Consider the following 20,257-nt stretch of genomic DNA (forward strand, 5'->3'; position numbering starts at 1 on the left):
CAACTTGGTAAAATGGTTTAGTCTGACAATTCAGTTTTAAATTAAAAAACTAAAAACCTGCAGATTTGTTTTCCTTTTATAGTATGATTAGTTCACCAAGTTACAATTTCTATTAGTCTTTCTTTTTGAAAGTCAAAAAGATTTACCTGTTATCCATCAAACAACCCTTCCCCCCTTTCTGTCTTCAATAACAAATTGCCAAAAGCAAAACTAAGGTTAATTTTTAATACTTAAATAAGTAAGTTTGCCAGTCACAGTCCTGGTTAAAATAACGTCAGGAATTCTATCAAAAAATTTTATAGCACTTCTATTGTGGAAGTTTGATTTGAAATTATTTTTGCCATGAGCAGAAAAAGAAAATTTATTAGAGACTGTCAGTAAAAAAAAAAAAAAAAAAAAAAAGCTTGATTTATGTATGATTCTTTTAAGGTAATACATTCCAGAGACTCTCTGAAGCCAGAAACTTCTTCAACCACAATTTTTTCTTTATTCACTATACAAATTCCACAATTGCCTCTTTACTTAAGTACTTGAAAAAGTCCCATTTTGCTCTGATTTTAGCCCCGAAGCTTCCAAAACTAAACATACATACATATTTCAAAAGAAAAAACGATTATGCCCTGCTCAGAAAAATAGTCCACAAACTAGTTTTACCTGTACAAACTGAAAATAACAGATGTATGTATATATGTATGTATGTATGTATGTATGGGTGTGCGTATGTATGCATGTATGTACAGGTGTGTGTGTGTGTGTGTGTGTGTGTGTGTGTGTGTGTGTGTGTGTGTGTGTGTGTTTGAAAGTTGAGGTTTGTATATACATCCTTCTGGGCTAGAATGAATGAATGAATGAATGAATGAATGAATGAATGAATGAATGAATGAAAAGTTGAGATTTGCATATTCTTCCTTCCGGGCTAAAAAATTGTGGAAACAATACTATGTAATCTGACTGATTCTAAAGATTATTACAGAGACTCTTAAGGAAGTTCCTTCAGATGGATGGATGGATAATTATCCTGTCATTACAATTTATACAAATAACTGAAGGTAGCAAACATACATAATAGTTCTTCCTTCTCCTATTTTCTCCACAACAGCAACCCTATAACATGGGTTGGGCTTAGACAGTGACTAGCTAAAGTCACCAAGCCAACTTTCATGGCTGAAATGGAACTAGAATTCACAATCTCCTGGTTTCTACCCTGCTGCCTTAACCACTATACCAACAATGGTCTACAGTATTATTGTGTGTGCATAAATCTCACTGAATTCAAATAATTTCACTTCTTAATAGACATGCACTATTAAAAACTTTGGTCTGTCATCAGTACCAAATGCATAATAAACTAGAGATCATTTCAGACAGTCACCTATTTCTAGTGACAATAAAACTATTAAAAATCTGCTCACAGCTCAAATTTCCACCAAGGAAAATTTCTATTTGAGGTTTTCTGAAGTACAAACTTTCAAGCAGCCTCCTTTAAGAAGGATATATGCATTTTAAATTGATACCATTTTAATAGTTCTCATTAAATTTCTTCAGAAAAAAAGGTTCTTTCTTTTTTTAATCTACTCTTCCATTCATAATACATGCCATATATTTCAAAAACTGAATGAAAAAATACACTGCTATTCAACATCAGTTCTAAAATGATAACTTACCAATACTTTTGCTATCATGGTTAGAGATCATGCAAAACACAAGATTGCCACTCCCATAATCTTCATTAACAATACCTAGAATTTCTAATATTTAAAGTCTTTTATCTTTATTTTCAATAAACATTACCAGTAAGCTTGTAAAGTAATCAACTATTGTTAATTATGCATTAATAGTTATGACTGAGTCAGTAATTTGATAGATAACTTCTCATGCATGCTCAGAGGAAAAAAATCGCACTGATCTAATGGATTTACTCATAAATAAATGCGTACACAATTTCTGCCTATGAAAATCCAAAGCCAAAGGGGTTTTTTGAAACCAAAATATTACTTTTTTTTTAGTTCCCCCACTATACCTGTTTAAAGGCATGATTTACAACAAAATATCCAAGCAACTATCATAAAATTTAGATACAAGACTAAAAAAAAGTCTTCAATACAAATCCATAGTAACAGACACAAAGAACAGTGTCAACAGTTGCTAGCTTTGTTAGAAGAAAAAAGAGCATTCTCTGAATGCATGGGCATCATATGAAGATACATGATACACCAACCTATCTGAAAGTAAACACATTTGACTTCAGACAGGACAACTAGGGATTGTGACACATTATGAAAATAAAAGTTGGATTTTGAAGAAGCAGGATAGAAAGTATTAACAACGTTGGAGAAAATTCCTGAGAATAGCAATAACACTTAAACTTGTATACTACTTCACAGTGCTTTACAGCCCTCTCTAAGCAGTTTACAGAGTCAGCATATTTCCCCCAACAATCTGGGTCCTCATTTTACCAACCTTGGAAAGATGGAAGGCTGATTCAACTTGAGCCAGTTGAACTGCCAAACTGCCGAATACCATGGAAGACAAACAAATTGATCATTGAACAAATCAATGCAAAATTCTCACTCAAGGAACAAATGAGCGGAATAAAAGTATCTCGATATAGAGAGATTATGTGAAGACCTAGTCTCTGGAAAAGACTTGAATGTTGGAAACTATGGAAGGAAAGAGAGGAAAAGGACAACCAAGTGGAGGGACTCAATTACTACTGCAATGGATACACCAACAAAGGCAGGGAGAAGTTGGGGCAAATCATTTTAGAGACTGTCTATGTAGTCACTAGAAGTAGATACTGATTTCATGGCACATAATCAATACATTATCCAACTCATTAAGGGCTTTATACAGATTGGATTGGTTCCAATATTAACCAATTAAATCTGTCCCCTGTATACATGCTTCTTGGAGGGACAAAACAGTCTTTAATTTATATCTTCCATGTGAACTGGAACCCTGAATATTCAAAACTCAATGTAAGTTTTATTGAGTTTTGAATATTCAGGGTTCCAGTTCACATGGAAGATATAAATTAAAGACTGCTTTATTGGGAATAATTGCACAAATGAAATGTCTCTCCTCAAGGAGATGTTCAAGAGAATAAATATCAAGCAAGATAGTCATGTGATGTTCTACTCCAGGGGACTGGACTAGTTGATATGAATGGGTCACCTCAGCAAGCATTTCACCTTGAATTATATTAAGTAAACATGAGATATGTAGTAAATTAAAGAAATAACAAATACTAGGAAATAAATAATGGGGTTGGGATGTTGCCTTAACATACCTGTAAACTTCCTATAAATAAATAGCTAATACCTTTCAGAAACTCGCTGCTAAATTAAATGAACCTATTATCTGGGTCCTTAGGGAATATATTAGGAGAGCTGGAACTACTGATGGAGGGTTTTAATTCATTTGTGCTTCCCACTTGAGCTAGGATGTCATCATAGTTGCAACTGCCAAACAGGCTTGTGTCCTTCACCCTTATTTTCCTGACATTATATAGCACAAGCATGTTTCTTGTATTAGTAGTTTGTTAAGATATCTTTCCTTAGCATAGTTAATTTAAAAGTTCTTCTCCTTGAACTACTTTCAAATATGTTTGTTAATATCGGCTATCTGGCCTTTGATTGCTTCTGCTAATTAACCCTCAGATGCAAGATCAAGGTATACAGCCTTCCATCATTTTGGAACTCTCCAGATTTGTCTTAACTGTAACAGTGTGTGACAATGACCTTGGCCAGTGGTGGCTAACCTTTTTGGGCTCCTGTGCTGAAAATTGCACGTACGCTCGCTCACGTGCCAACACCCAAAAGGCAATGAGCGTGGGTATGGCCCGCACCCACATGCACCATACATCTCTGCGCATGCGTGCATGATCCCCTTGTGCCATGTGTTTTTGCGCATGAGTGCACATCTCCCAAGCACCCCTGCCCCCAATACATGCATGCCAGATACCCGACAATTAAGGCAGGCAGCACACGTGCATGAGCAGTGGGGCTCTTCCAGGTGACCTCTTGTGTGCCGGCAGAAGTGGCTCTGTGTGCCACCTCTGGTACACGTGCCATAGGTTCGCCATCACGGACCTTGGGAAATAATAGGAAGAGCCACAGCCAGGGCAGTGTCAATAAAAGGTGGCTTAAGGAATGGAAGCATGACAAGCCTGTTTCTTGGAATGTAAAGGGGATAGGGAAGAGATGTACTTTCAGACTTGCAAGATTCTTTTAATAGAAATTTACAGAAGTTCATTAGTTACTTACTTTTGAAGATAAATGAGGCAGGCAGTCTTTGAATATCAAGTCTCTATGGAGCATATAACTGGCATCCTAGTGTCCCAAATTCTGGGAATACTGAAATTTATAAACCTATATGAACAAATTTGTCAGGAGCCCTGGTGGCATTGTACTTAGAATGGGTATTGCAGGCAAATTTTGCCCACAGCCTGGAGTTCAACCCTGATGGAGCTCAAAGTTGACTCAGACTTCCATCCAAGATTGGCAAAATGAGGACTCAGATTGTTAGTATATAATGTTGTATACTAACATTGTAAACTGTCCAGAGAGTACTATAAAGCACTATGGGGTGGTATAAATAGCTAATACCGTTCAGAAAGTCTAAGTGCTATTGCGGTTGCTATATTGCATAAATCAGATGGTATGGAATAGTCAGAAATAAGATATAACAGACAGACACTAGACAACTAGACTTAACACTAAATGTGACAGGAGAGGTTAGCCATCTTAATTAAATCCACCTGTATTAAAATGGAAGACTGACATACCCTGTGTTAAATTGTCCACATATATTAAGAGCAGGACAAAGTAACTCACTGATGTTCTAAAATGACTCTTACAAATAATAATGAAAAGGAAATAATGAAAACAAAGTGCTAGAGATTCATTTAGGGAATCTCAAGAAAATCATGTAAAATCTGTTTAATCAAAAGACTGGGTTGAATGCAGTTACAAAAAGTTAAAAACTTCAAAGCAACTGGACCAACTTTCAGGTAAACTGTAGGCGATATAAAGTTTTCAATTCTTCAGCAATTATTTCATTAATGAATCACAATAAGTGACATATATGTCGAATAATTTGTATTGTATAACCTCACACTGTTATTTTTTTTCTCCATACTCAACTGTGTCATAGAACATATCAATGTTCTGTTTTTCATTAAACAATTTAGGCAGTCAACTCAAACATAAATATCAAAGCCATTATTTATTGATGTATCCTGTTTTCACAAACAGCTATACAGTAAAAGCATTAAAAACCTAATCTCCCTGAAAATTTTCTCAACTTTTCCATGCCAACAGACATCCTATTCTGAATGACTTTACAAAGGGAGCCGCAAATACTACCGGAGTCAAAACTTTCATTACATCATGGAAAAAACATTAAATTGACACACTAAAAAAACCAAACTAAGCTTTGATCATACCACTGTGGCCACCATCTTGACATCCTAATTTTGAAGTTCGACAGAGCAAAATTAGTGTTTTCTCTTTTTTTTAAAATAGGTCCAAATTAGGAAACTTAATTTGTCTATATGTTTTTAGAAAAGATGCATTTATCTATCTTTCCACATACCATAAAAGCACAGTAAAGAATGACAGAAAAGGGGGAAGAATTGGACAAAAGTATAACTTTTTTTGTTAATCAAAAGGTTTTTACTACCTAACAATACAAAAAAAAATAAGTAACAGTTCATTTTCGCTCACTAGAAAAAAATAAAATGTGTTTCATTCTATATGTTTCTCTCTGCTTTTCACACTGAAAAAAATTATAGGACTCTTGCTCAGTATTATAGCCAAAGTTCTTAGAAGAGAAAAACAAAAATGTATTTCCCAAATGTTCAAGTATTATGTTTTATTCACTGATCGCTTTTCACACTACGCTGCTCCTCCTCCTCTCTCTCTGCATGTGCGTATACCCACACACATACACAAGCACACACATTCACATTGCATAATTTGATAGTTCTCAATTTAATAGAAGAAGCAAAATGACATGAAAGTATATATCATATGGTCTGTTTAAATCCGACTTTGATTCAATAGTCAATTATTTATTCATTATCCATTGAAAACAAGTATTTTAATAAGATTCTCACCAAAACTGGCCGAGTCAAAAAGTTTGGTTAAAACTGAATTAAACAAATTGTAAGCAAATTCGGATAATGCATACAAATTAATTTTTCAAGCAAATTATTTTTTAGTGTTTTTGGCTGCCAAGTATAAATTTCATAAACCCCTCAAATTATTGCTTGCGTGAAAATGCTATAATGCTTGCCTATAATATCTAAAGGACTTCAATATAAATTTCGACTCATACCAAAAAACCCACACATCTTGATATGCATTGGGCATTTTATTTATTCATATATTCAAAATTGTCAAAATAAATACTAAATTACTAGAGATTTCACAGTAGAACTATGGAATGCTATATTATACCGGATAATTTAGATACCCATATCTTTTGTTTTCATTTATTTTTATACATAAACAGCAACAATTTCTAGAGTCCCATGTTCTGGGTATTAAAGTAACGCAGAACAAAAAAAATAAGGAGTATGCAAATAATAGCATAATATCATAAGGACCACTCTACAGTTAGTTCAAAGAGCAATGACAATAATGCAGGCTCTTTGCAATGCTGTCTTTGATAAAAGAAGATATCTGGCAAATATCCAGAAGAAAGCTGTGCTATAGCAATCTGAACATCTGGAGTTTTGGTGGGAGAACTATTCATTCAGGAATTCTCTCTCCTATTTCCCCAATGGAGTCAACGCTATCTGACCTTCAGGGCAATAGAAATCTCATCACTCTTCTCAGATTTTTGTCTAGAGAGGTCAACAAGGGGAAATATGTTTACCTATTTTAAAAAGCAATTGGTTAAGCCTATTTAAATCTAAATAATGTCCTGTGTGTTATAGTGATCTGTTTTTGACACCAGACACATATAATTTACACAAGCATGTACAGCTTCTCCGAGTTTCTTATTTTTTTTCACAACCCATCTCTGCATACGTATTTACTAACTCTGTGGTTGTGGTATATATTTAAACAAATGTTAAATAATATCGTGTTATCGTGGATAAGAAGCTGCCACAGTTGCTAATAATAATTCTGAAACTTTGATGAGAAAAGCAAAACTACATTTTAATAATTTTGGTAACTGTGCCACCAATTGGAAAGTTTAAGTTTTGATATATTCATTCTACACTTGCTATTTTCATAAAAGCACAAAATACGAAACTAATACTGAAATTAAATTTAGGGATCACTGCAAAAACTGTGAGTAGATAGATGTGAAACCTGTAATAGTTAAGAGTATACATGTAGACATGAGATAAAGAAATGTACATTGTATTGTGTTTACATACAATATTGTACATTCACACAATATAGGAAAAGTCCCATGATTTTAAATACCACACTAGCGTCTGTACTATATGTTCCAAATCAAGGGATATTTAAACCTTTCACTTTAGTGCAATATTACTGCCAACTGCCAGATGAAAATATGTACGCAAATCAAAATATGCTACCTTTGTTCAAACAATACTGCTGTTCATTATATAATACAAACTGTCATACTTAATCTCTCAGGAACCCAGAAATGGTAGATTCTTGGATCCAGAGATGGTTTCAAATGGTTTGAGGCAAAACTGAAACATAGCATTTAAGTAAATCTTCTACAGGAACTTAAGTTCGACTGATGAACTTTTTACATCATCCTTCACTTTTGAGCTCACAAATAAACTATCAATCCTGGGAAGAGAACAGCATACTTATTATGTATCTTTTGCACAAGTTATTTTTTCCCCCAAGATTTCTCATTGCTTGGAAAGGTAGAAAATTTATGTTACTTTAAAAATGGATTAAAGCAATCTCAAAACTGAATATAATCAGAAAACATCCATTCAATTTTACTAAAACTTTATATAGAAACTAGTCTATTAAAAGATTAAAACAGAAATGTTATATTATCTCCAGTTTTGGGGATTAGACTGTTTTCAAATTTGAAAACTAAATAAAATTAAATCAAGTAAAAGTAATAACTGCATATATGTGTGCGTGTGTGTAATATTGTTTGTAATACATACACACACACACACACACACATTTTATATACAACTTGATCTATATATCAATCAACATTAAATACCAAGATTAAACAGATCTTTCCCATAATCTTCAAAAAAGGCAGAAACCTAAGTCATGAGTACAATTTGAAGCTTTAACAACTCTTGATACAAGTGCATGAACGAAAAATTAGAAAACCTCTTACATTTTTAGATTTTATAATAAAATTAAACGGCTTTAATAATATATTTTTACAATATAACCTAAAATACATTTGAAAAGACTTTCCCAAAATATCTGAAACTGCATTCAACAGTGGCACTTAAAGCTAGAGCATTAGCTCCAAAAGAAGTTATCTCTCTAAATAAGAATTGGAGAAACATTGTCTGGAGATGAAAAAAAAATCTTGCAGGGAGGGATGTTGAAATGAAAGTAAAGACCGAGACAAGTTAAGTGTAGAGATGGAAGCGTAGGGAGAGCTGACATTTGAAAGAGTGGTGCCACTGAATTATAGTTTTCCACTCTGGGTGGGGTCCCTTTGATTGGGTGGAGCACCTCCCCTGAAGGAAGGAAAAACTGGCAGAAGCTGACTTGCCCTTTGACAGATAACTCAGGTTTGCCAACATATGTAGTCGCACCAACCTCAGCTTCACCAAGTTGTCTCTTGTCTAATCTGGGCACAGACAGATGTTTCTGTCGGTGTGAAAAGTCTAACTATACAACATACCATAAATACTGTATTTGAAAATTGTTTGGATTTATATGGATAATCCCATTAAATGCAGTGTATTTTGAAGGGCTGCATATTCTCTTTCTCAGAAATCATCAGGTTTGTCTGGTGAAGAGGGTTATTAAAGAGTGGGATTGGAACAAAGAAGAGAAAAGGGAAGAATTAATGTATTTATTGTAATTGTGTTTGGCCGATGAGAAATTGAATGGTCCTTTCTCTTTGCAATGCTCCCCCTCTCTTTTGTTTACATTTTCTTTTAAACTTACATTAACAGGTGTAAAAATATTTTTTTTTGTTTTAAAGAGGAGTTTCAATTGGTCAAGAGTAAGAAATGACTAATCGAATCATTTATCAATTCTCAGATTTAGGAGGAGAAAACAGGGAGAAATAAGAAAGTATTTCAAAACTTTGTGGGGACACTTTTCTCTCTTTTTTTCATAAGTAGTTTATGTTGTTATAACCTGAAATGCACTGATATTCACAAAAGTGCATTTGGAGAACTACAGCAAAGCTCATCAGGAAAGCATTTAAAAAAAAAAGAATAGCAAAAATTAAAAATAACTGCATCAACAGGGTCTTTCTTCAGGCATCAAGCCCAGTTTTTCTTCAGTTTTCTTTAAACAAAATAGCAGTTAGGCCACTAAAACAAATCTTGAACATTATTAAAAGTTAAAAGCTACCAATTACTTCTGTCTGTTCTGTTAAAGCAAAGTTTGGCATTACGTCAGTCGGCTTAAAGAAAACAAGGGGAAAAGACCAAAAGAATGAGAGCGAACGAAAGTTTCCTTCTGTATAAATAAAGCCACCAAGGAAGGTGTCTACCCCTCTTATAAAGGGTTGATTGCCAGGTTTATAAAAAGCACATGCCACATTTTTGCAAGAAAATATAGAAATGTTTCATAGGAGAGAAATGTTTTACAACTCAGAGGGGAGGAAGTAGTTCTGTATTTAGAAGGCGAACAATTTCTTTTACAGGAAATTCTACAGATTGGAAGTGTGTTTGTGTATGTGTATGTGTGTGTGTCCATGTATGTGTGTGTGAAGATAAAACCAAAAGGATTGAACTAACTGCATCAAGGTGTTTCAATGAATCGTTTACTATAAAAAACTCTTTTTAAAATGAAGTACTAAATCCATAAAATTACATAAATCTCATAAAGTATGTTTGTGTGTTTTCTGCTTAGAAACATTCATTGGTATTTCTTGAGGCTGGAGCAATACATATTCTACATTTACAAGTTCGATTAAAAAGTTATGGGAATTTACATAGCATCATTCTAAACAGCACAAGCTTTCCACTGATATTGTTATTGAGAAATATATTAAACCACATTTACAATATTTTAATCTAATTCAGTAGATAGCTAGCATGGATACAGATATTGCAAACTGTGAGTAATTACTTCACTTATAAAAATGATAAACCCAATTATCTGGAATACATAGTTAGAAACAAGGGAGAGTATTAAAATAGAATAAATTCAAATAAGGATTTTCTAACTATCCCACTACAGTTCTTCTCCCTGATTGGTTTTCATCGAAGAGAGTCCACTTTTACTTAAACATGGGGCGCTGCACCATATAATTTGCAAGTATCATAGCACACTACAGTATCTTTTTAAATAACGAACAAGTAAAATGTCTGAGATGACATTGTAAAACAGCAAAATGCGTCCCACCAAAGATGGGTAAAGTTTTCTTCAAAGATACTTCTATGATTGTAAAAACAATTTAATTTTTTTAAAACTGACTATAAGGTATTTCTAAAAACATATATTGAATTATTGAGTATATTGAGTTTTAGTATTTTTTTTACTGGCAATAAATTGGTTTGAGATGAAATTAGTAATAGATTGCTAGGATTTGCTCCACGAACTTGTATGTGTTTACTCCGAAGAATATTCCTCTCTGTTTATTGGTGTTTACTCTGCATTCAAATGTGTCTCTAATATATTCGGGTTAAAACATTCTACCAATGTTTACTTGAAATAATTTTCATTTAACCCTGCACTAAAACTAGGAGAAAACCTCTATATATAGTCAACTTATTTTCGAATAAAAATGTGTATTATTGTGTAATTAATTGATATTGAAGCTTTAAAGCACAACTATAATTTTAAAAAAATATTTATTACTATTTACAAAAGTATGACAAGAGAGTTGGGTTTCTTTTCTCTATCCTTATTGACAACAATGATGAAACTACCAAAATAGAATATATTTGGGTGGAGATTTTACTGTCAAATCTAAATCATAATTCTGTTGCAACAATATATAAGGAGGAAGTTGAAAACATAGTTTTTTTTTCGATGTTTTTTTTAAAAAATCAACATATAGGCAAAAGGGACAATAATAGTAGCTTCCAACTTTCCCAAGACTCAATAATAATTGATAATTTTTAAAAATTGTTCTTTTCGGGGTTTCATCAATACTATAATCCGAAAGTATTCTTCTTATTGTCTAATCATAAAAATAGAGTGCACTAATCTGCAGGGTAAGTATTAATAATGGATATATTTGTAAATCTCTTTTTAGTACGTTATTTAAGTAGGAAATGAAAATATTAAAGAAGCTTTATTATCAAGTGGAATTTTTCACCAATATCTCTGAAGTGATACTAATATCTTATAAATATAAACTCCATGAAGTTTCCAAAAAGAGGTGAATAATCAGGTGAAATTGAATCAACCAATAGACATCCCAGAAATCACAAATCACAAAAAAAAGCCACCACAAAAATGTTGGTAGTCTACAATTTCCTCCACGTCTCTCAAAAATGTACACGCCTGATTTTAATCAATTCCATTTTGTAATGTAAAATGTAATATTTTGGACAGATAATTTAACCAAAAGCCCCAGAAATACACTACTTTTCTTGAGGAAATAAAATTAAATAATACCAACAGGGACTTTAATCAGTCTGACCTCTTTGTATCCACTTAAGTAGTATGCAAAACTTTAAACTTTACAATATAGCAAGATCTAAAGTTAATTAATACATTGATTCCAAACTAATGTGAAAGATTATTTGTATTTTTGAAAAAAAATCCATTTATTACATTCTCCAAACACTTAAATTTTCCAAGCCCACAAGTTTCTAGGTTGAGATTGAGTTCCAAGCACGTTAGACGTATCACGACAAATTTTATTTCACTTTTTTACAGACTTTTTTTTTTGACAAAAATTCAAATTGGACGAGTCAAAATACTTTATCTTTAGCTTCCCTAATTATTTTACTTTATAATGAAGTATTGTGTGACTCATAAACCATTATGACAATCAGCTCTGCTAGTATCGTACAGGTAAGATCTGATTGATTTGGACAAAAGGTATACTGATGATACTTTTGATGTCAGTCAGATATTAGTATCTTAATAACTATTGAAATGTACCTGATTTTTAAAGCCTTTACTATGGGACCAAGCTTAATGGCAATGTTAAAAACCATTAATAAATATTTTCCCCAAATGATCTAGTTTCTGGAATTATTAACTTTTCAGATTCCTAACTGCAAAAGAGTAATTTATCCGGACTATCTCTAGATACCTTAACAGCAAGAAGTAATTAGTTGATCTGACCTTAATGTCTGAAAAATGTTAAGGCATTCCCGAAGCCCGTCTGTCTGCGTGGAAAGTAAAATATGGTCTAAATGAAGAACTACCAAGGAAAAAAAAACCCTTTTACAGAGAAGGCTGTTTTTACATATTTTTTATTAACAGGACTAGAGAGCAGAAATGCTGTATATGGACATACGGTATATACACACATATATGCCACAAACATAAAGCACCATAAAGGATTAGTTAAGGTTGAAATGCTCTGCTTACAGAAAAATACATCAGTAAACGCAGAAGGACTTACTTTTGAGTCGACAGACTTAGTCCCATATTGCAAATGGATAAGTCAGATATTATAGAGCAAAAAAAAAATACAAAGATATATATTGTGTGCATATAAACACACATATGTGCATCCATAAAAGCTGACTCTTTTTGGCGTTTATAAAGTATGTACTATGCTATTCCCCCAAGATCTCAAAAGGGCACTGCGTATTTTATGCATTTAAAAACTAATTCAAAAATTCCTGGCTAAATTGGCGCAAGGCCTTACATCTCAAGCCTACTCTTAATTCATAGAAAACTCCATCGAAGTCCTATGGAGAATTTCACTGTGAGGCTTGCTTGAATTCCAGAAAACCTACATGTTTGAAATCAAAGGTTTCAAAAAAAAAAAAACCTGACATCCCCTCCTAAATCAAAGAATTGGGAAGCTGGAAAAACTAAGAAGACATTTATAGGCTTTAAGTTATATCTTTATAGAATCCTAACTGATTAAAAAATACATTTATCTTCTTCATTCCTCTCCCACATCACATTTAAGAAACAGCCAGCAATATAGGAACAAAATCCCATCTCTAAATTGCATCATGCAAATTTAAGCATATGGTGCAAGAGAGATTTTAGGGTTTAGATGAAGTTAAGCAGCTGCACAGGCGCCTCTCTCTCTCTGGTAAATGCATAATCCACAATTTAACTGGTGTTATACCTTTTTAAAAGAACATAATGACCCCTCTGTTTTTTTTTTTAAAGGGGGAAAGGAGCTAAAGTATTCCATTTGTTTGTGTTAGCCAACTTTGTCAGAAACTTTCACTACCAGTCATAAAAAAAAACTTTACAAAAACGTTGATAGCATTTCCAGATCGTTTTGTCAGCATCACGATTTACAGGAAATAGTTGGTGTTCTCATGAAAGAGTTTATTTGCATGAGCCAGAAGACTTAGCAAAAACATAAGTTTAAAGGTTTTTTTTTAATGATTTTTAATATGCCGAGTTAGTGAAATATTTGAAAGGGTTTTCTCACCTAACAGACATATTGCAAACATGAGGACAATGATTGCCTTCTGTTCAGGAAACTCTACTGTACATTTTTATTGTTTTCTCCAATAAACCTTTATCGCTTATTTGCACTTTATATGGTAACTTGAGGTTTTGGGGTTTTCTTAAAAACTTCACCAATATTTCAATTCTTACGATATTTTTCAAGTCACGTAGAACAAAAGAATAATGCATAAACTATTCCCAATGCAATAGTTGGGAGATTCCTTTTAATGTGTATTAAGGGGGGAGGGGAAATAAAACATTAAATTAAAATACAACCCTATTAATGTATACACTGTGCCAAAGATTTATCAAAAGCTCTCCAATTTTTTCCCAGCCATTCTGAGTGTGTGATTGTTTACTACAACAAGTAAACTTGGTGTGGTATTCAGGAAAGTGCTAGACACTGCAGACACAGTCTTTTACTTAACTATGTTTTCTTCCAATTTTGTATTCCGCCCTCCCCCCACACACACACACTATATTTTCTTCCAACTTTCCAAAATGTCTTGCTAACTGTCATCAGAATGGTAAAGCAAATCTTTATGAGATCTCTCTCTGATTTACTCCCCATCATTTGTTCCTTGACTTTTCACTTTCTATCAATCTTTTCAATCCAGGGAATTCAGAGGTTTGACATTTGCCGAAGGAAGCGAAAATAGTGTACACATATAACATGTGTACATGTATAACTTTTTCCTCCTCTCCCCCCAACTTTGAAAGCACCCTGTTTACCAGAAGAATAACAAAGGGAGCCCACATAAATAGTCAAAGGGGAAGAAGCCCTCCTCGCCAAAGAGCACCAGTCAACTTAAAAATGCTACTGAGATCTAGCAAGCATTCTCCTAGGATCAAAGGCAAAGATCAGAGGAGGGGAGGTGGGGAAAAGAGACCCATGGGGTACAAAGTGTCAGGTTTGAAAGCACCCTCACCAAAAGAAAAACCCCTTCTTGGGAACTTTAATAACACACCAGCCCACCAGCTTCCTCCCTCTGTTTATCAGAAGTTACTACGATCTTTCTTTCTTGAAGTGCTAGGAAGTTTGCACTTCTCCATTCATTGTGATTTGGGGGGGGGGAGAGGAAATCTGTCCTCGATGCTAGCAAATGTGACTGAAAAAAAGTAGACAAAGTAGCTTGGAACAAAATCAAGGGGAATGAGTAGGGGGTCCCAGTCTTTAAAAAGCTCTTAATAAAAAGTTCTTTAAACTATGAAATTACCATAAAAGTCCTCTTCCTGGCTGAAAAAGAGCTCAGCAAATAAACATTTTCCTCTCCCCATCTCATCAATGTACACATTATTCCATATTCATCCTTTTTTTTTGTTTGTTTGTTTCCCCCTCCCCTCCTGGTGTGATGTTTCTCCTCATCCTATCTCTCTGGAAAGTTGCACACAGAACCCAAGTATTCTCAAACATCCCAAAGTGGGGAGCAAAAGGAGAAGGGAGGACTTACTACTTTGCATGTGGCATCATCCTTCTGGAGTCCGGCTTTATTTTTGCGATTCCCATTTAAAAACCAAGAAGAGAAGGAGCTCACTTTGGGGAGACAGGCACGGGGGAGCGGGGTGTCTTGGGGCCAAGATTAGCCAACAAGATTTTTTAAAAAACAATTTAAAAAAAAAAAAAAAAAGAATCCAGCAAAATAAAGTAGGGAAGGGGGGCAAACCTGGGCACCTCTCCTTTCCCGATGGAGGGGAATTAAACCAAAGCAGTGCAGACTCTCGAGGGGAAGGGAATTAGCAAAGCCACAGCTAGAGAAGTTCCTTTCTTGTTGGTGGGGCGGGGGGAGAGGAGAAAATGGGAGGGAAGGGCTTTCCCCCCTCTCGCTTCTCCCCGGCTGCTGAACTTGACCTTTGCTGACTCGCCGAAGCGGGCTACTGCAAGTTTCCAAGACGCCAATTTCCAGGCATCGACACACGAGTTCATCACAAAAGCCCTTCGGGTAAAGGAATCTAAAAAGAAGAAAAGCGGGGCGCCTTGCCCACCCCGCACCCCTTTGCTGAGGCTTGAACCCTCCCCCCTCCCCAAGCTTCTGCTTTATGGGGGTGTTGTAGGGAGGGGAAGCTGACGCGGCCAGGCTAACCCCCCCCCCGGGCCCTCTTTTCCAAGCCCACCCTTGCCCCCTCTCTTTCTCTCAGCCCTTCGCGGGCGCGGACGGCAACCCAGAGAGGCGAAGCGTCGGAACCCAACCAGCCACCCGCGTCACCACCACGCAGCGAAGAGCAGAAGCCGGAAAAGATCCGCGCGCCCCTCCATCGCCTCACCTCCCCCCCAGTCCGCGCACACACTCACGCATCTACTCAACACCGTTCCGGCTCTGGAGCTGGCCGGCCCCTGCTCCTCCTCCTCCTCCTCTCCAGCAACCCCCCAGCCCCCCACCCCCGGCATGTCCTCACCACGCGACCTCCAGCCCCCCCAGCCCCCCACCGGCGGGGCGGCCGCAGCCGCGGTCCGGCTTACCTGTTGATTAATCAGCAATAATACGAGCAATAATGGTCGCAGCGCCTGGAAAGATGGTGGCACCGCCGCTTGCGCCATGAACCGTCTTTCTGTTGTTTGCAACAAGAGTTGATCTTGGGATTATTTTGGAAGAGGTGGGGAGGGAGGAGGGGGGGGAAGAGGGAAGGAAGGAAGGAGGAGAGAGAGGAGGAGGAAAGGAGAAGGAGGGAGGAGGAGGAAGAAGAAGAAAGGGTTAAGGAGCTGACGGGGGGGGGCAGAAGAGGAGGGAGGGAGAGACAAGAAAGGTCTACCTTCCCGGGCCCCCTTCCTCCTCGCCCCTCGCGGATTGGGGTGGGGGGCTGTGTGTGGAAAGCCGAGGGGGAAGCGCGAGGGGGGGGGGAACACCCGGCTCTTGCTTTAAGCAAAGAGCGGGGGAGCGCCGGGCTCGGCGGGGAACAAACAAGCGTCCGAAAGGGAGGCTGCGCCCGAGCTCCGCGCTTTATCACAAGTGTTATCGCTTGTCAGGACCTCCGTCTTCGACCATGACGTCAGTTTCAAGATACCGACACTATTAATATCAAAGGGAGCCTGAGCGAACGAGAGAAAGCGCCACCCCAGCCGGAGAGCCCTTAAAGAGACAGTGCAGGCGTCCCCCCTGTGGCCGCGGACGGCCTAAGCCCGGCCCTCCGGAGCGACCAAGGCTCCTCCTTCTCCGGCTCAGCCGCTCTCGCCGCCGCAGCCGCCGCCGTTGTTGCTGCTGCTGCTGCGCCGCCACCGCCTCCTCCCTCCTTCCCTCCCGTCCTCCTCGTCTTCCTCCCCGGGACGTGAGAGGCGACGAGGCTCCGGTCACTCCGCTCTGCTGTCCCCTAAGGCCGGGCCGGCCGGCGGGTGGGAGCGGCGGGGATGGCGGGGGCCGGCCGGCAGGCCTTCGCTCGGGAGTTCCTCCCCCTTCGTTTCCCATCGCTTTGGCAAAAAAAAGAGCCGCGGGCGTTTTTCAGCCTGGCCGCTGGAAGTTTGAAAGGACGCCGGGGCGAGGGGGCGGGGGCGGCTGAGTCCCGACGCGGACAAGGGGGTCTCGAACCGGGGTCGCTGGGAGCGCTTGCCTGCGAGGCATGTGCCCCAACCCATGGCTCCGCCTTGAATCATGGCTGGTTGCTCCAGTCATGCTGCTCCGTTGCATTGCGCTTGTTGGGATAGAAGCCCCGGAGTTTTCTGGGGCATCTTCTCAAGGACTTTACTTTCCATCCCCTGTTGGGATGGGAGGTGTAGTAGTTGGGAGTACTTCTCTTCCCGGCAGCCCAATGTGGGAGCCCATGGCTCCCTCCGATGTGGCCTTGCACTCCGATCAAAAGTGACCTCCCGAAGAAAGTCAGCGAGAAAATGCCTATGGACCCGGGTCAGCCTTTGTCTCGGGTGCTGGAAGGGTTTGAAAGCCAAACTTTGAGGTTTATTTGCTTGGTCTTTGGAAAGATCCTTGCAAAGTGGTGTTGGCCTTTTTTCAATATCAGATCTTTTCTTTTAATGGAACGCTAAGCGAGACCCTACATGAAAGGCAAGAGCTAAACCATAAACCCCTGAGGAGACGATCACCTACATAGTTATAAATCACAACGACCCTGCCTGCCAGAGATTGATCGACTCCAGTTATATTTATGGAAAGCTTTGTCGAACCCTTGATCTGTTTATTCCAAAAGTTTCTAATCAGCAAAAGTCAAAATCCCTACATCAAATATGATCAGATGTGAAGTATCTGCTTCAAATCTCAGGAAAAACTGTGGGGAAAAAACATATATAGATATATAGATATCTGTAGGCCTAAAATAATATGATTAGCGGAGTATGTTTCTTCGTCATATTTTGAACTAATTTCAAGTGCTTGCTATTTGTTGCTTTTTTCAAAAGGGATTTTTCAAATTAAAGTGATCAACCAACCCACCAAGTATGAAAATGCTTGTAAGCCTTAGACATAAAAGTCAGTTCTCCCCAAGTATGTTGGATTTCGTTTCCTATATCTTCTTTTAAAAAGTGTAAATCATGGGTGGTTGGCAGGGGGAGGGAAGCAGGACAGTACGCACGATATATATTCTCCCTTACAAAAGTATTTCAACTTGGTAACTCAAAAAGAAAAGGTTAACTTGCAATAGAAAGATAAAGGTTTGCTAGGGATATTAATTTTTCATGCGTTGGGGTTTGTATGCGTTGAATATCCTTCCATCGCCCAAATCACGTAAATCTTGTGTGAGGTTTGCCTGGATATTTACATCTTTGTACAGATGCAATAATCCACAGGCAAGTAATGTAAATAAAATGTAGTCAGCTTGTCAGAGGAATGTCATGCTGGTTAACGAGGGAAAAGAGAACCATTAATAGAATAAGATGTAGAGGCCTGATTAAATACCCCATCTCCAGAAATTCATTCAGGAAAAGAAAGGAAAGTAGCACTAAAATCTGTGATAAAATTTAAAGTCAGTTACTAAGGTCTATTTGCATTTTTAATGACAGAGTAATTTACTGTAGTACATTGCTATTATGAACTAGCAGGGCTCTTTGGGGAAGGGAGAGTTCCACATTTTATTTTATTAAGCTGTAAATCCAATTGCTGAAGAAATTTTAGACAGAGTCAATGTCTGGAATAATTTACATAAATGAATGTTGGAACTGCTTTTTCCGCACAGAAGGTTTTTCAGAACGCTTAGTTTAACTAAACACAATCTTGTTTTCTAGGTAATTTAAAGCTTAACTTACAAGACAGTTGATCTGATAAACCTTCTGTTGAATTCAACCATAGGAAGGCAGATGACATGAAATTCCTTAAGGTTTTTTTTTTTTGTTTTTGTTTTGGTGGGGAGAGAGGGGCACAGGAGAAGAGGATGTCTGCAAGATGAATGTGTCAGGAAAGTTTGCCAGCCAGCATTTCAAATGGAAAGACCAGAACAAGATGATTACTCATTACATGACTCTGACATTACTAATATTGCACATTTAAAGCGATGAACGCTATCCTGTTTTCTGTAGGTTCAAAGTTTTCACAAGGTAGTTTTGAAATAAGAAAGCTGAGTTTGCCGTCTTTTTCTGTCCCTCAAATATTATTCACTTCAAGTTATCACATAAAGTTTACACCCGTGGACAAAGAGTCCTATGGTGAGCATAAATGTTCTAAAATTACGCATATTTTTCCAACTTTAAAATCCTACTTGAATAAGTCATGTTACCTGCTCACTCACAAACGATTAACCATACAGTACAAGTTCAACTGAAAAATGGTAAAGAAAAACGTTTATCCCCTGACTGTTCATTTCATATATGGTAATGCAAGATTGCTTTTATTTTCCAACAGAAAAATTATATGAAAACAGTAATATTTAGAAAAGGATATCTAAAAATACACAACACTTTAAAACAAAATAAAGCAAATCACAAAGATATGAATAGCTGGAGTTAACCTTCAAAAGATCTGTGGAAGAATTTACTAATGGCAAGAAAAAAAAAGTTTTTTCATAAAGTAACTCACGGAGACAATTTTTACCTCATCCTGAAGATTTTGGCACATGCTTTTCATTGGCACGGTATCTAGTGCCATAAAGGATATTGTGTGTGGCAATTTTTCATCCTACAAGACATTTTTCCAACTTGTTGATGAGCTCATGTAATAATTGCTTGACTGTAATTTTTGATATACAGTACATTGCACCAGTAGTAATAAATACATCTTTTTATTTTATTTTAAGGTACCAAAACATTTGCTTTCTTTGAAATAAATTTACCCACAAAATGTTTTCTGCCACAGGAATTTCAAAAGACATGGGTAACTGTTACAGACTGTAAACATTGTTCAAGCTAAGATGTATATTTCCACAGTGGAAAAAAGGGGGTGACATGAAAATATGAAATTGAGGTGCAGGCCTGCCAAATTTAAACACATTTTGGTTCCTGATGTGTACTTCCTTCCCATTAAAACCAATTAAATTAGTCAATATTTTAAATTGAATTCCCCAGTGAAGACAGAATAGAAAGACCAGTATGGTTCATTTTGAAAGAAAGCAGTGCTGCAGTCTTTGTTTATTAAGATGAAACAATATGCCATTATGCTCTTTATTGTTGAATGCCAAGCAGA

General features: G+C 37.0%; 1 protein-coding gene across 12 annotated transcripts in view; it reads right to left on the minus strand.

The window, feature by feature from the left end:
- Positions 1-16,666, minus strand: part of TRPS1 (transcriptional repressor GATA binding 1) — a 272,585-nt gene extending 255,919 nt beyond the window's left edge. For 4 of the 12 annotated variants that reach the window (XM_087962113.1, XM_026689706.2, XM_026689714.2 and 1 more), the window contains exon 1: positions 16,165-16,298. Coding sequence is in view for 1 of the 12 variants with exons in the window: in XM_087962109.1 (XP_087818235.1) it covers positions 15,158-15,167 (10 nt within the window). In the remaining 11 variants the exon portion in view is untranslated. Of the gene's footprint in view, positions 1-15,157; positions 15,927-16,164 lie in introns of those variants that run through there. The other 8 variants (XM_087962110.1, XM_026689676.2, XM_026689701.2 and 5 more) reach the window with 7 other exon arrangements.
- Between the last annotated feature and the right edge of the window lie 3,591 nt (positions 16,667-20,257).

The sequence above is a fragment of the Notechis scutatus genome, chromosome 3, assembly GCF_049901735.1.
Source record: "Notechis scutatus isolate UNSWTSFEM ecotype Mainland chromosome 3, rNotScu1.2, whole genome shotgun sequence".
Classification (NCBI taxonomy): domain Eukaryota; kingdom Metazoa; phylum Chordata; class Lepidosauria; order Squamata; family Elapidae; genus Notechis; species Notechis scutatus.